The following is a 15,716-nucleotide window of genomic DNA, read 5'->3' as shown; positions in this document are numbered from 1 at the left end:
TCCTGCTCTCTTGCCGCCTGACCCAAGTAATCTAGAGACCATATGGAGGTTCAGTCTGAGCCTTTATTGCAGGAGCAAGTAGAATCATAGCAGATCCCTTTGGCCTTGATTTCGTTTTCCTCTTCATCGGACAATTCTTCTATATCAGATTCCTCTTCTCCTGTGCCTGTGAATTTTAAATAGTGTCAAGATCTCTATGGTGAATGGCTACAGCTTTGGGCAGGCAGAGTATGTTTGGGAGAATACCCATAAATCGGTAGATGTACTCCAGTCTTCAGCTCCAGGGAGGGCAGCTCTCCCTATAAATGAAGGACTTTTGGAATCTGCAAAGCCTTTGTGGCATACCCCAGCTTCCTTACTACCCATAGGGAAGCCAAATGATTTAAATTGGTGCTGAAAGACATAGTGTCTTAAAATTGAATTTAATGGGAAGACAAACTTATTCAACCTGATCTTTATAAATGTGCATTGCCAATCAGCAGGTTCTATTGTCAAAATATGATTTTGTGAATTGTGAATATGACAGAATTTTCAGGTAAGCTGCCAGAATCCTCCAGGAGAGATTCAAGCTTTCATTGCAGAGGGCTGGTTAGTGGCCAGGATGTCATTACAATCAGCACTGGGTATAGCAGACACCTCCTCTAGGATTATGACCTCACCTGTAAAAATGAGAAGAGCTTTGCAGTTACAGAATTCTGGCACAGTCCCTGAGGTCCAACAAAGTATAGAGGACTTATCATTTGATGGTCAATTTTTGTTTTCAGAGAAAACTGATGAGACATTAAATTTGTTTAAAGACTCTTGAATTACTTTACATTCACCGGAAGTTTATACTCCAGTGATAAGGAGATGTCACTGTTGGGGTCAACAACAACAGCAGCAACAATAATGACTCTATTTGAAGAACTATTTTCAGCAGTTGGCTTATCCAGCTAGACCACAAGACTTGTCCAGGAAGAGACATTAATCTCAAAGGAAAAGGCCTAGTTCCAACCAGCCATCCCATCCGCCATCTGCTTTGGACAAACGGTCAATTTAACTCTTCTAACAAGGGTAGTATCCCAATGAGCTGGGTGCACACACAGTCAAGTGGAATACGTGTCGGCACCCTTGTCTTGAAGAACAACTGTTGCAGTACAGGTAAGTAACTGTTTTTGTTTTTGTTTTGTTTTTTTTTATTGTTGTCATATCATTCTTTTAGCTCTTTCCTCAGTCTTTTCCAGTCAGAACTGGAAACAATATTCTCGTAATGGTCTTACTAATACTGTATCCAGAGTTAATACCATCATCCTACTCCAACTTGATATTCCTCTTCTTTTATAGGCAAGGATCAAATTAGCTCTCTTAGCTACCACATCACATTGGGAGCTCAGTTTCAGCTGGGTATCATCCATGACCCCATGTGCCTCACAGTCTCACTGCATTCCAGAATATACTCCTTCATGCTGTAAATTTGACCTACTTTCTTCGTTCCTAGATGCATGATGTTGCTTTTGGCGGTATTCAAATGCATGCAGTTTAGATGAACCCAGTTTACTAATCGATCCTGTTTGCAGTGTAGAAATGACATGTCAGTATAATTGAGAAGAATACAGCCAGGGATTGGGATGGTTGGGTCAGATGTGCCTGGGGTCTGGTACTGTACTGATCTCTGCATTGGCCTTATTGGATGCCCCCAGCATCCAGATCCACAGTTTCGCTATGCTGTATGAACAGATCGCCAGGGAGGGAACCTTCTCCTGCTGGTATTGAGACCAGTGACAGTCAGTACCAATCAGCCTATGGACTCTCAAGTTTGGGACTTGTCTTAACCTGCTCCAGAACTGCACCCAACCCTAGCACAACAGAAGCAGTCTTAGGAGCCCTCCCCTTTACACATCCTCTTCATCACCTGATAAGGAAGGCTCTGGTACTGGAGGCACGCTCCCCTGGTGCTAGATGATTTTATGGTGTACCAAGAGTTCTTCTGGAGAATGGCATTCAGGTGGAGCTAGTGGAGGAGAGTACCCACAGACTGATATGCTACATCCCACGATGGCAGGAAAGGTGGCCCTGCCTATAAATGATGCTATGATGCAGTTTACTAAAACATTGTGGCGAACCCCTTCGTCCATCCCATCTGTGGCCAAACAAATGGAACATAAATACTGGGTTCTGTCCCAGGGGTTTGAGCAGTTTTATTTACGTCCTATGCCAACCTCACTAGTAGTGGCTGCAGCAAGTGAGGGGAGTTGTCAAGCCTGGGCTAAGGCTACCCCTAAGGAAAGAGATGTGAAGGTCTTTAACCATTTTGGTAAAAGTATTTGTTCTACAGCAAGTTCACTGCTCCATATTGCCAATCACCGGGCATTGGTGTGTAGGTACAACTTTTCTAACTGGGAGGCAATCTCTCAATTTGCAAACAAACTGCCGGAAGGTTCTGGAGAGCAGTTTTGGTCCCTTGTTGCTGAAGGCTGCCTGGTCTCTTGATGCAGGCCTCCTTTTACACAGTGGATTCTACAGCTAAGGCTATGGCGATGGCAGCGACTATGCACCTTTACTCCTTAAAGTCTTTAGGGATTTCTGTGGAGGTGCAACAGACAATTGAGGACCTTCCCTTTGAGGAATGTGCTTTGTTCTCTTCCAAAACGGACAAGGCTTTCCATATACTAATGGACTTAAGAGCAGTTTTAAAGTCCTTTGGTCTCTACATGCTAGCTATGAAGAGGACAAAGTATCGTCCTCAATACCAGCCTTGACAGCAGCATTACCTATTCCATCAGGCTGACCAGTGTAAGAGGAAGAGATGATCTCAGAGGAGGAGACCTATGCCTTCTACTTCCTTGGTCTTTTCTTCTAGACATCCCCAGATCTTAAAACAGTCAGTTTGACTTCTAGGTCAAGGACAGCATGCTATCCATCCAGGATCTCCCTTGCCCCCATTTCTGGGACATGTTGTCTTATTTCCTACTTGTGTGGTAGTCCATCACTTCAGACAAATGGCTGCTAAGCTGGAGTTGGGATATACCTTGCATTTTCTTTCTGTCCCTCCATCGTGTCCCCCCACTACACAGTTCAGAGACCCCTCTCATGAGGTGCCCTATCTTCATTGGGGCCATGATATTTATTCCCGATATTTTCTAATATCCAAACCTTGGGGGGTCTGAGACCCATTGTACACTTTTGGCATCCCAACAAATACATGAAGATAAAGGTCTGCATAATGTCCCTGGCTACAGCTATCTCTTCCCTAGATCCAGGAGATTGGTGTGCTGCCCTCAGTTTACAGGATTTCTGCTTCCATGTGGTGGTCCGTCCTTGCCACAGGAAGTTTCTGAGGTTCATGATAGAAGACAATCATTGTCAATTTGCTATTCTGCCCTTTGGTCCGTCATCAGCATCCAGAGTATTCACACAAGTGCATGGTAGTGGTTGCAGGCTACCTCCTCCAGAGAGATTTCCACATTTGTCCTTACCTGAACAATTAGTTGTTTCAGGCTCTCTCCAGACAACAGGTCGAAGTTGCTGTTCATTGAATTCTTTCTGTTGGGTCCTGAAATTAAACACAGTTGATGTTATTGCCTCTAAAAAGGGTCTTTCCAGATGTACCTCTGTACATCCCTCAAGGATCACTGGTGGACCACTATGAGGAATTGCTTAAGACTCATGGGCCACATGGGTGCATGTTCTCATGTGACCCTTCAGGTGAGGCTGTACCTCAGAGCATTACAGGCATGGCTCAAGTCTGCCTATTGCCCTCATATCTACCACCTGGACAAGTTAGTGTGCATCCCTGATGAGTATTCTCATCTCTGAGCTAGTTTATGAGTCAAGACCATCTCTGTCAGGATGTTCCCTTTACTCCACCTCTCCCTTTTATGACTTTGGTGAGGGATGCTTCATTATGGGATGAGGAGTTCATCTGGACGATCATCAGGCTCAAGGTGATACTCTTAGTACCTTTCTGAGACCCGAGGAAGAACTCTGTGTGGCTCAAAAGCTTGTCTCTCCAACTGAAGTTGGTCCAGTAAACGATATTACCTCACCCACCTTCTCTCTGTAGCTTTCTTAGTGGCCATCATCATTGCCCGCAGAATGGGAAACCTGAATGCACTGCTTGAATAATAAGAATATACCAGTAGGGATATACTACCGACCACCTGACCAGGATGGTGACAGTGACTGTGAAATGCTCAGGGAGATTAGAGAGGCTATAAAAATAAAAAACTCAATAACAATGAGGGATTTCAACTATCCATTATATTTCAACTATTCCCTATATTGATGGGGTACATGTCACCTCGGGACAGGTTACAGAGATAAAGTTTCTTGACACCGTAAATGAGTGCTTCTTGGAGCAGTTAATCCTGGAACCCAGAAGAGGAGAGGCAATTCTTGATTTAGTCCTAAGTGGAGCACAGGATCTGGTCCAAGTGGTGAATATAGCTGGACTACTTCATAACAATGACCATAATGTAATTAAATTTAACATCCCTGTGGCGAGGAAAACACCACAGCAGCGCACCACAGTAGCATTTAATTTCAGAAAGGGGGACTACACAAAAATGAGGAATTTAGTTAAACAGAAATTAAAAGGTACAGTGCCAAAAATGAAATCCCTACAAGCTGCATGGAAACTTTTTAAAGACACCATAATAGAGGCTCAACTTAAATGTATACCCACAAATTAAAAAAAATAGTAAGAGAACCAAAAAAGTGCCACTGCAGCTAAACAACAAAGTAAAAGAAGCAGTGGGAGGCAAAAAGGCATCCTTTTAAAACGTGGAAGTTAAATCCTAGTGAAGAAAATAGAAAGGAGCATAAACTCTGGCAAGTGAAGTGTAAAAATATAATTAGGAAGGCCAAAAAAGACGGACAGCTGCAGCGGCACAGGAGCCAGCAAACAGAGCTGTAAACAGGGGAGTTTGAGTGGGAGTTTGCAAGGGGAGTTTGGGAAGAAGACTAAGAGAGCCAGACAGAGGAACAGACAGGCTAATGAAGGGAGTGTGTGGTGGTCTGGCAGTGTTGTGGTGCTCACTGGGGGTTGTTTTGCTGTGGGTGGTGGTGTTTTGGTTTGGTTTATGTTTCCCTGACTAACAGGACTAACTAGGTGAGAAGGCTATGACAGATACTGGGAATTGGTCCTGCTTCGAGCAGGGGGTTGGACTAGATGACCTTCTGGGGTCCCTTCCAACCCTGATATTCTATGATTCTATGATTCTATGATACAGAGGCAGCAGTGGTAGTGACCCAGGCAGTGGAAGACACGATGAAGATGACTGGATGTAGAAGCTGTGGCATGTACATAATCCTGGAGGGGGTACCTGAAAAGAGTTTTGTCTGCATGAAGTGCCACCTGATAGAGCTGATGGAAGAAAAGTTCTGAGGATTGGAGATGCAAGTGGAAACTCTGGTTGAGTTTAGAAGGGGGTTCGAGCGGATGATGGAGCAAAGACATGAGGAGGCTGAAGGGAAAAGCTCACACTTGCAGATGGAAGCAGGACCAAAGACCTCTGAGGGGAGACTGCTGGGTGAGGAAAGTGGACAGTGGAAGCATGTGACTAAGAGAACCAAGCAGAGGAAAAGACTGGCTAGTGAAGGAAAAATAGAGGACTTCAGGTACCGGTTTGCGGAGTTGGAAAATGGGCACAGCAGGTGGTCACTGAAGGTGAGAGGGCAAGGAAGAAGATAAGAGCAGCTAGTCCTATAGGAAGAGGGCAAGAGTCAATGGAGATAACACTGGATGTGGGATGGGTTGCAGAGGATTTCAAGGGACAATAGGACTGCAGAGGATTGCAAGGGACGAGAGGATTTGCAGCCAGAGGAAACGGGATGGACAGGAGAATCACACCATCACCAGGAAAAGGTAGGTCTACATGATTGGGGACTCCTTACTGAGAAGAATAGACAGGCCTGTAACCAGAGCTGATCCAGAGAACAGAAGGATGTGCTGTCCACCAGGTGCTAAGATACAGGCTGTGGACCTGAGGCTGAAGAGGATCCTAACGGGAGCGGGAAAGAATCCACTGATTGTTCTTCATGTGGGAACAAATGATACAGCTAGATTCTAGCTGGAATGTTTCAAAGGAGACTATGCCAGGCTGGGGAAGACGCTTAAGGAAATTGAGGCTCAGGTGATCTTCAATGTGATTCTGCCTGTTCCTAGAGAAGGGCAACAGAGGTGTGACAAGATTATGGTGATCAACAGATGGCTCAGGCAGTGGTGCTATAAGGAGGGCTTTGGGATGTATGGCCACTGGGAAGCATTCATGGACAGAGGACTGTTCTCTTGGGATGGACTTCACCTGAGTAGGAAGGGAAATAGACTTCTAGGATGGAGGCTGGCACAACTGATTAAGAGAGCTTTAAACTAGGAATTTGGGGAAGATGGTTGGGAGATGTCCAAATAATCTGCACGCCAGATTCTAACATTGAGAGGGAAGAAAACGAAGTAAGAAAGGTTACAGCTGTGGCTAGGAGAATGGACATAAGGAGGAAGAGTAGTGTAGATACCAGTCTAATAGGTGATACTGGTGGTAGAATGTCTGTGCCTAATTGGGTAAAGAACGTGAATGAAGCCAAACAGCAAAAATTAAGATGTTTGAACACTAATGCGAGGAGCCTAGGTAACAAAATGGAGGGACTAGAGCTACTGGTGCAGGAAGTGAAACCAGATATTACAGGGATAACAGAAACATGGTGGAATAGTCGTCATGACTGGAGTACAGGTATTGAAGGGTATGTGCTGTTTAGGAAAGACAGAAATGAGGGCAAAGGTGGTGGAGTATCATTGTACATCAATGATGAGGTAGACTGCAAAGAAATAAGAAGGGATGGAATGGATAAGACAGTCTGTCTGGGCAAAACTCACACTGGGGAAGAAAGCTACTAGATCGTCCCATGAGATAGTGCTTGGGGGTGTGCTGTAGACCACTGGGATCTGATTTGGATATGGATAGAGCCCTCTTTAACGTTTTTAATGAAGTAAATACTAATGGGAATTGTGTGATCATGGGAGACTCTAACTTCCCAGATATGACTGGAAGACAAGTGCTAGTAATAATAATAGGGCTCAGATTTTCCTGGATTCAATAGCTGATGGATTCCTTCACCAAGTAGTTGCTGAAACAACAAGTGGGGATGCCATTTTAGATTTGGTTTTGGTGAGTAGTGAGGACCTCATAGAAGAAATGGTTGTAGGGAGCAACCTTGGTTCGAACGATCATGAGCTAATTCAGTTCAAACTAAATGGAAGGATAAACAAAAATAGATCTGTGACTAGGGTTTTTGATTTCAAAAGGGCTAACTTTCAAAAATTAAGGAAATTAGTTTGGGAAGTGGATTGGACTGAAGAACTTGTGGATCTAAAGGTGGAGGAGGCCTAGAATTACTTCAAGTCAAAGTTGCAGAAACTATCAGAAGCCTGCATCCCAACAAAGGGGGAAAAATTCAGAGGCAGGAGTTCAGAGTAACAGCCGTGTTAGTCTGTATTCGCAAAAAGAAAAGGAGTACTTGTGGCACCTTAGAGACTAACCAATTTATTTGAGCATAAGCTTTCGTGAGCTACAGCTCACTTCATCGGATGCATACTGTGGAAAGGTAGAAGATCTTTTTATATACACACAAAGCATGAAAAAATACCTCCTCCAGGAGTTGTAGACCAAACTGGATGAGCAAGCATCTCAGAGAGGTGATTAAGAAAAAGCAGAAAGCCTACAAGGAGTGGAAGATGGGAGGAATCAGCAAGGAAAGCTACCTTATTGAGGTCAGAACATGTAAGGATAAAGTGAGAAAGGCCAAAAGCCATGTAGAGTTGGACCTTGCGAAGGGAATTAAAACCAACAGTAAAAGGTTCTATAGCCATATAAATAAGAAAAAAACAAAGAAAGAAGAAGTGGGATTGCTAAACACTGAGGATGGAGTGAAGGTTAAGGATAGTCTAGGCATGGCCCAATATCTAAACAAATACTTTGCCTCAGTCTTTAATGAGGAGCTTAGGGATAATGGTAGGATGACAAATGGGAATGAGGATATGGAGGTAGATACTACCGCATCTGAGGTAGAAGCCAAACTCAAACAGCTTAATGGGACTAAATCGGGTGGCCCAGATAATCTTCATCCTAGAATATTAAAGGAACTGGCACATGAAATTGCAAGCCCATTAGCAAGAATTTTTAATAAATCTGTAAACTCAGGGGTTGTACTGTATGACTGGAGAATTGCTAACATAGTTCCTATTTTTAAGAAAGGAAAAAAAAACTGATCCAGGTAACTACAGGCCTGTTAGTTTGACATCTGTAGTATGCAAGGTCTTGGAAAAAATTTTGAAGGAGAAAGGAGTTAAGGACATTGAGGTCAATGGCAATTGGGACAAAATACAACATGGTTTTACAAAAGGTAGATCGTGCCAAACCAACCTGATCTCCTTCTTTGAGAAGGTAACAGATTTTTTAGACAAAGAAAACACAGTGTATCTAATTTACCTCGATTTCAGTAAGGCATTTGATACGGTTCCACATGGGCAATTATTAGCTAAATTGGAAAAGATGGGGATCAATATGAAAATTGAAAGGTGGATAAGGAACTGGTTAAAGGGGAGACTACAACGGTTCATACTGAAAGATGAACTGTCAGGCTGGAAGGAGGTTATGAGTGGAGTTCCTCAGGGATCGGTTTGGGGACCAATCTTATTTAACCTTTTTATTCCTGACCTTGGCACAAAAAGTGGAAATGTGCTAATAAAGTTTGCGGATGACACAAAGCTGGGAGGTATTGCCAATTTAGAGAAGGACCGGGATATCATACAGGAATATCTGGATTACTTCGTAAACTGGAGTAATAGTAGGGTGACCAGATGAAACGGACAAAATATCGGGACACATGGGGGAAAAAATAGCCGAAGTGGAGTTGCCAAAGCAAAATAAAAAAAAAAAAAAGCAGCCAGACCAGCCAAAGCCACAATATCGGGACAAATGGCATCCCAACCGTGCATCAGTCGGGACGTGGGACAAAGAACTAAAAATCGGGAGAGTCCCGATTTTATCGGGATGTCTGGTCACCCTAATTAATAGTAATAGGATGAAATTTAATAGTGAAAAGTGCAAGGTCAAGTATTTAGGGATTAATAACAAGAATTTTTGTTATAAACTGGGGACGCATCACTTGGAAGTAACAGAGGAAGAGAAGGAACTCAGAGTATTGGTTGATCAGAGGAGCTGCCAAAGTGATATGGCCGTGAAAAAAGCTAATGCGGTCTTGGGATGCATCAGGCAAGGTATTTCCAATAGAGATATGGAGGTGTTAGTACCGTTATACAAGGCACTGGTGAGACCTCATCTGGAATATTGTGTGCAGTTCTGGTCTCCCATGTTTAAGAAAGATGAATTCAAACTGGAACAGGTACAGAGAAGGGCTACTAGGATGATCCGAGGAATGAAAAACCTGTCTTATGAAAGGTGACTCAAAGAGCTTGGCTTGTTTAGCCTAACCAAAAGAAGGCTGAGAGGAGATATGCTTGCTCTCTATAAATATATCAGAGGGATAAATACCATGAAGGGAGAAGAATTATTTAAGCGCAGTACCAATGTGGACACAAGAACAAATGGATATCAACTGGCCATCAGGAAATTTAGACTTGAAATTAGATGAAGGTTTGTAACCATCAGAGGAGTGAAGTTCTGGAACAGCCTTCCAAGGGAAGCAGTGGGGGCAAAAGACCTATCTGGCTTCAAGACTAAGCTTGATAAATTTATGGAAGGGATGATATGACGGGATAGCCTAATTTTGGCAATTAATTTATCTTCAGCTATCCGTGGTAGATATGCCTAATGGCCTGTGATGGGATGTTAGATGGGGTGGAATCTGAGTTACTACAGAGAATTCTTTCCTGGGTGTCTGGCTGGTGAGTCTTGCCCACATGCTCAGGGTTTAGCTGATCGCCATATTTGGGGTTGGGAAGGAATATTCCTCCAGGGCAGATTGGCAGAGGCCCTGAGGGTTTTTCGCCTTCCTCTGCAGCGCGGGGCACAAGTCACTTGCTAGAGGAGTCTCTGCACCTTGAAGTCTTTAAACCATGATTTGAGGACATCAGCAGCTCAGACATAGGTTAGGGGTTTGTTACAGGAGTGGGTTGGTGAGATTCTGTGGCCTGCGTTGTGCAGGAGGTCAGACTAGACGATCATAATGGTCCCTTCTGACATTAAAGTCTATGATTCTATGAAAAGAATTTGAAGATCAGCTAGCCAAAAATGCAAAAAGTAATAGCAAAAAAAATTTTAAGTGCATCAGAAGCAGGAAACCTGCTAAACAACCAGTGGGGCCACTGGATGATCAAGATGGTAAAGGAGCACTCAACAACGATAAGGTCATTGCAGAGAAACTAAATGAATTCATTGCATTGGTCTTCACAGCTGAGGATGTGAGGAAAATTCCCAAACCTGAGCCGTTCATCTGAGTGATGAATTTGAGGAACTGTCCGAAATTGAGCTGTCATTAGAGGAGGTTTTGGAAGAAACTGTTAAATTAAACAGCAATAAGTCACCAGGACCAGATGGTATTCACCGAAGAGTTCTGAAGGAACTCAAATGTGAAATTGCAGAACTACTAACTGTAGTCTGTAACCTATCCTTTAAATCAGCTTTTGTACCAAATGACTGAGGGATAGCTAATGTGGCACCAATTTTTAAAAGGGCTCCAGAGGTGATGCCAACAATTACAGGCCAGTAAGCCTGGCTTCAGTACCGGGCAAAACTGGTTGAAACTAAAGGGTAGAATTGTCAGACACATAGATTAACACAATTTGTTGGGGGAAGAGTCAACAGGGTTTTTGTAAAGGGAAATCATACTTCACCACTGTTCTAGAATTCTTTGAGGGGGTCAACAAGCGTGTGGACAAGGGGGATCCAGTTGATATAGTGTACTTAGATTTTCAAAAAGCCTCTGATAAGATCCTTCATCAAAGGTTCTTAAGCAATGTAAGCTGTCATGGGATAAGAGGGAAGGTCCTCTCATGGATTGGTAACTGGTTAAAAGATAGGAAAGAAAGGGTAGGAATCAATGGTCAGTTTTCAGAATGGAGAGAGGTAAATAGTGGTGTCCCCCAGGGGTCTTTACCGAGTCCAGTATTATTTCAACATATTCATAAACAATCTGGAAAAAGGGGTGAACGGGGAGGTGGCAAAGTTTGCAGACAATGCAGAATTACTCAGGATAGTTAAGTCCAAAGCAGACTGTGAAGAGCTTCAAAGGGATCTCACAAAAATGGGTGACTGGACAGCAAAATGACAGATGAAATTCAATGTTGATAAACGCAAAGTAGTGCAGATTGGAAAACATAGTCCCAACAATACATATAAAATGAGGGGTCTAAATTCACTGTTACCATTCAAGAGAGAGATCTTGGAGTCATTGTGGATAGTTCTCTGAAAACATCCACTCAATGTGCAGCAGCAGTCAAAAAAGCAAACGGAATGTTGGGAATAATTAAAAATGGATAAATAATAAGTCAGTAAATACCATAATGCCTCTGTATAAATCCATGGTACACCCATATCTTGAATATTGCGTGCAGAGGTGGTCGCCCCATCTCAAAAAAGATATATTGGAATTGGAAAAGGTTCAGAAAAGGGCAACAAAAATGATTAGGGGTATGGAACAGCTTCCGTATGAGGAGAGATTAATAAGATTGGGACTTTTTAGGTCGGAAAAGAGACAACTAAGGATGGATATGATAGAAGTCTATTAAATAATGACTAGTGTGGAGAAAATAAATAAAGTGTTTTTTACTCCTTCTCATAATGCAAGAATTAGCGGTCACCAATGAAATTAATAGGCAGCAGGTTTAAAACAAACAAAAGGAAGTATTTCTTTACACAATGCACAGTCAACCTGTGGAACTCTTTCCCAGAGGATGTTGTGAAGCCCAAGGCTATAGCAAGGTTCAAAAAAGAACTAGATAAATTCATGGAGGATAGGTCCATCAATGGCTATTAGCCAGGATGGACAGGGATGGTGTCCCTAGCCTCTGTTTGCCAGAAACTGGGAATAGGTGATAGGGGGTGGATCACATGATGATTACCTGTTCTGTTCATTCCTTCTGGGGCACCTGGCATTGGCCACTGTTGGAAGGCAGGATACTGGGCTAGATGGACCTCTGGTCTGAACCAATATGGTCGTTCTTATGTTGTTATGGTTTCTGATCTGCCATGCACCATTTTCCATAAGCATAAGAGTGCTGCAGCTGGTGATCCATTTAGAGACTGTCTAAATGGATCACCAGCTGTAGCAGTCTTATGCTTCCAAAGGGATAGTGCTCCCTGGCAGGCTGACTGCACACTCAACCAGAGCCCATTCAGCCTCAACAGCGTTTGTGGCACACATCCCTATTGTGGACATGTGCAAGGCAACTATGTGGTCTTTAGTTCGTACATTCACCAGACATTATGCACTGACTGCAGCATCAAGGGAGGATGCAAATGAAGGTCCTACAGTCCCTTTTTCTAATGAGAATCCAAGCCCCACGGTCTGGGATAAGAGCTTGGGGGTCACCTACAGTGTAATGGACATATTCAAGCACTTGAAGAAGAAACGGTTACTCAGCGTCTCATAACTGTTGTTCTGTGAGATGTGTTGCATATGTCCACTATATCACCTGGCCTCTTCCCCCAGTGCATCGGAGACTACCCTTAGTTTCTGGTGTGAAGGAACTGAAGGAGAGGCGAAGCAGCTCCTCCCTTTTTTCCCTTGGTTTGGAGCATGAGGATCTCAAGTGTGGGCAAGGCCGTTAGGGGTACTGCTAGGGTAGTGTTTTTCAAACCAGGGGTTACGACCCAAAAGGGGGTCGCAAGGCTATTCTAGGGGCGGTCACTGTATTGCCATCCTTAATTCCGGGTTCGTTTTAGAGCTGGCAGCCCGAGAGTGGTGGCTGCTGGTCAGGTGCCTGCCTCTGAGGGCAGTGCCGCCGTCAGCAGCAGTCCGCAGAAGTAAGGATGGCATGGTGTGTGTGTGTGTGTGTGGAGGGGTCATTGCAGCTTGAAATATTTTCAAAGGGGGGCCCATCAAAAAAAGTTAAAGAACCCTGGCGCTGGGGAAAACACTCTAGCACTGGTGCACGGGACAGGCAGGCACATACAGTTGCAAAGGACATATGCAACACATCTCAATGAACTACAGTTATGAGAAGGTAACTTGTTTTTTCCAATGAAAACTTTTTCATTTTTTTTATCAGCTTTACTTGGTAACATTTAAGATTATTAAAGCTGGTTCTTAGACACTAAGTCAGTGCTTGGGTTGCAAACACTGCAGAAGAGTGTTTTAAAAAAATTCCACCGTAATGTTTTAATGAATGATGGAAGCATTTCTGATAGTTTTAGGTTTTTATAAAAGGCTGATAGTATGCAGTCTAAATGTTGGACCAAGTTTATAACCTCACTACATCCCTTTAATCCATTCCACCATCCCTCTTGTTGATCCAGCCTGTCATCTTTAACTGGTCTCCTCCCTTGCCAGACATATTCAGGCTGTGTCCAATTCCTGCAGCTCGTTCCTCCATAACATTTTGAAGATTCATCCTTTCATTGCTGTAGAGACAGCCAAAACTTTCATCCAGGCTGTCATCATCCTCCCATCTTGATTACTGTAACCACATCCTCTCTGGCCTCCCAAACACCATGTCCCTTGAATCCATTAACACAGTTGCTAAGGATGTAATTCTTGTCTATCACTTAGAGCATATTAGGCATCTCTTTGAATCCTTCCAATAACTCCTTCTGTTTCACTGTATCAAGTTTAGCTTCTTGTCTTCACCTTGTAAGACTCTTCACACAACTTTGCTCCTCAGGGTAAGATTAAAGCAATTCAGAGTGCTAGTCAACCACAGCATGGGGCTCCTGTGACCCAGCCTTCTCACTTTCATTGGTGGTTGTTGGAGAGGCTCCTTACCGTTCCAGAGAGACAGTGGCATGGGCATTCCCTTCTCCCAGGAAGACAAGCAGTACCTCCCCTCATTGGGAGTAGCTGAAAGATGGGAGTGGCAGCAGGTGGCCCACATCACTCTTCTCCTCTGACCACAGTGAAAGTGATGATGTTGGGTTTCCTCGCAGCTTTTTTGCTTTTGTTACAGCCTCATTGAGATGCATGGGGCAGTTCACACATCTCTTTACAACCATTATGGCTAGAATCTTCATTTTTTAGTTGAAAGCTGAGATTCTGATGTAATCACATGGCTCCATGAATGGAGACCCTAGTTATACATGCCTGACTTTATCTGAATACCCCTCCCTACTTGTATTTTCTTGCATTTTATTCTGTCACTTCCAACTTTACCTTCTCAATCAAAGATTCCAGCCTCCTCTGCCTACCTGTCAGCTGCACTGTCATCCATCTCCATGTGTTCTTTCATGTGTCTCTGACGCATGGAACATGTTCCCTGAACTAATCCATAAAACCCTCTCGTCAAGACCCAGCTGTATTGCAGTGCCCTTATGAAATAAGCCAATGAATGACAGCTGGGTAGAGGGACATTTGGGAATATGTCTATTTATAATTGCAAGGGGGAAAAAGTGTATACTGTATACAAATTATACACACAAACATACACACACAATTGTGTCCTCTTCCATTCTCTTTATGTTGCTTCTCTTTGGTCAGAGATTGTGTGTTTGAATAAAATGTTTGAATAAATGTTGAATAAAAAAGTATGTTATGAGGAGACAAGAGTGTGTATGGCTTTTGTGACAAATCTTTAGTCATCTGAAAAGCAGTCTTTCACAGCTGTTATATTTCATGAGTAGGAGACCTCTCTACAGTTCTGTTTGTCACTTTAGATGCTGTTTTCTAATGAAAATATTGTAAAGCTTCACAAGTTTGTGTTTTCAGTATTTGCTGCTTTGTCGAACTATAACTGCTGTGAGAGGAACAGAGGGATTGCCAAATATTTAAAGAGCTAGCACTCTTATGTCAGTGATCAGGGAAAAAAAACGTTCCTTTGTTACTCACACTTGAAGTCTTTTATTCAAATAGCTGTCAACTACAAAGTTTTTGTCAGCTCTTGTAAAATACAGTTTTCCAATCTCTCCAGTTTTCAACAGAACTTTAATATATCTGCAATAATTTAGGATTGATGTGATTAGTTTAACTAAATTAGTCTGTGCTAATATATACATCAATACATTTAAATATGGTTTTTAAATGTGCATGTAAGTTCACATGGCATTTAAAAAGTCAAATACAGGAATCTTTTATTGTGTTGTCACCTGATGTTTCCACTCATAGGTGTGCAGAATTATTAATTATGTATCAGGCTGATGTTAACCATGCTGCTGAAAGAGGACAGACACCTTTGTACCTAGCCTGTGGAAATGGAAATAATGAATGTATCAAACTTTTGCTGGAAGCTGGAGCACATCGAAGTGTAAAAACCAGTGTAAGTTAAAAGAATTTCTAAAATCACAGTGTGAAGTGAACAGCTGCAAAAATCAGAATTCCTTGCACTGTCATTTTTAACTCTTTAATGATGTAATACTCAGTGTGTTTTGGAATTAGTAAAAAGCTTTGATTTAATATTGCTTTGTCTCATTGTAAAATGTTTTCTATTTGTTTAGGTTGCATAGTTTCCCTAAAACCTTATAAATCACTTCGCTTTCCTCTCGATTTTACCAGCCTCAGTTTCAAAATGCAAGATCTTGTATACCATGTTCCTGTGTAGGATAGCAGAGGTAGAATTGATCTGCTTCACTGTC

General features: G+C 42.8%; 1 protein-coding gene across 1 annotated transcript in view; it reads left to right on the top strand.

Annotated features, from left to right (window-relative positions):
- Window positions 1-15,716, top strand: part of CTTNBP2 (cortactin binding protein 2) — a 187,737-nt gene that overhangs the window by 102,992 nt on the left and 69,029 nt on the right. The window contains 1 exon segment of the mRNA XM_073328165.2: window positions 15,250-15,400. Coding sequence (XP_073184266.2) covers window positions 15,250-15,400 — 151 coding nt within the window.

This window comes from Lepidochelys kempii, chromosome 1 (genome assembly GCF_965140285.1).
Source record: "Lepidochelys kempii isolate rLepKem1 chromosome 1, rLepKem1.hap1, whole genome shotgun sequence".
Lineage (NCBI taxonomy): Eukaryota > Metazoa > Chordata > Testudines > Cheloniidae > Lepidochelys > Lepidochelys kempii.
The sequence above is the reverse complement of the archived record's forward strand: the minus strand, read 5'-3'. Positions and strand labels throughout refer to the sequence as shown.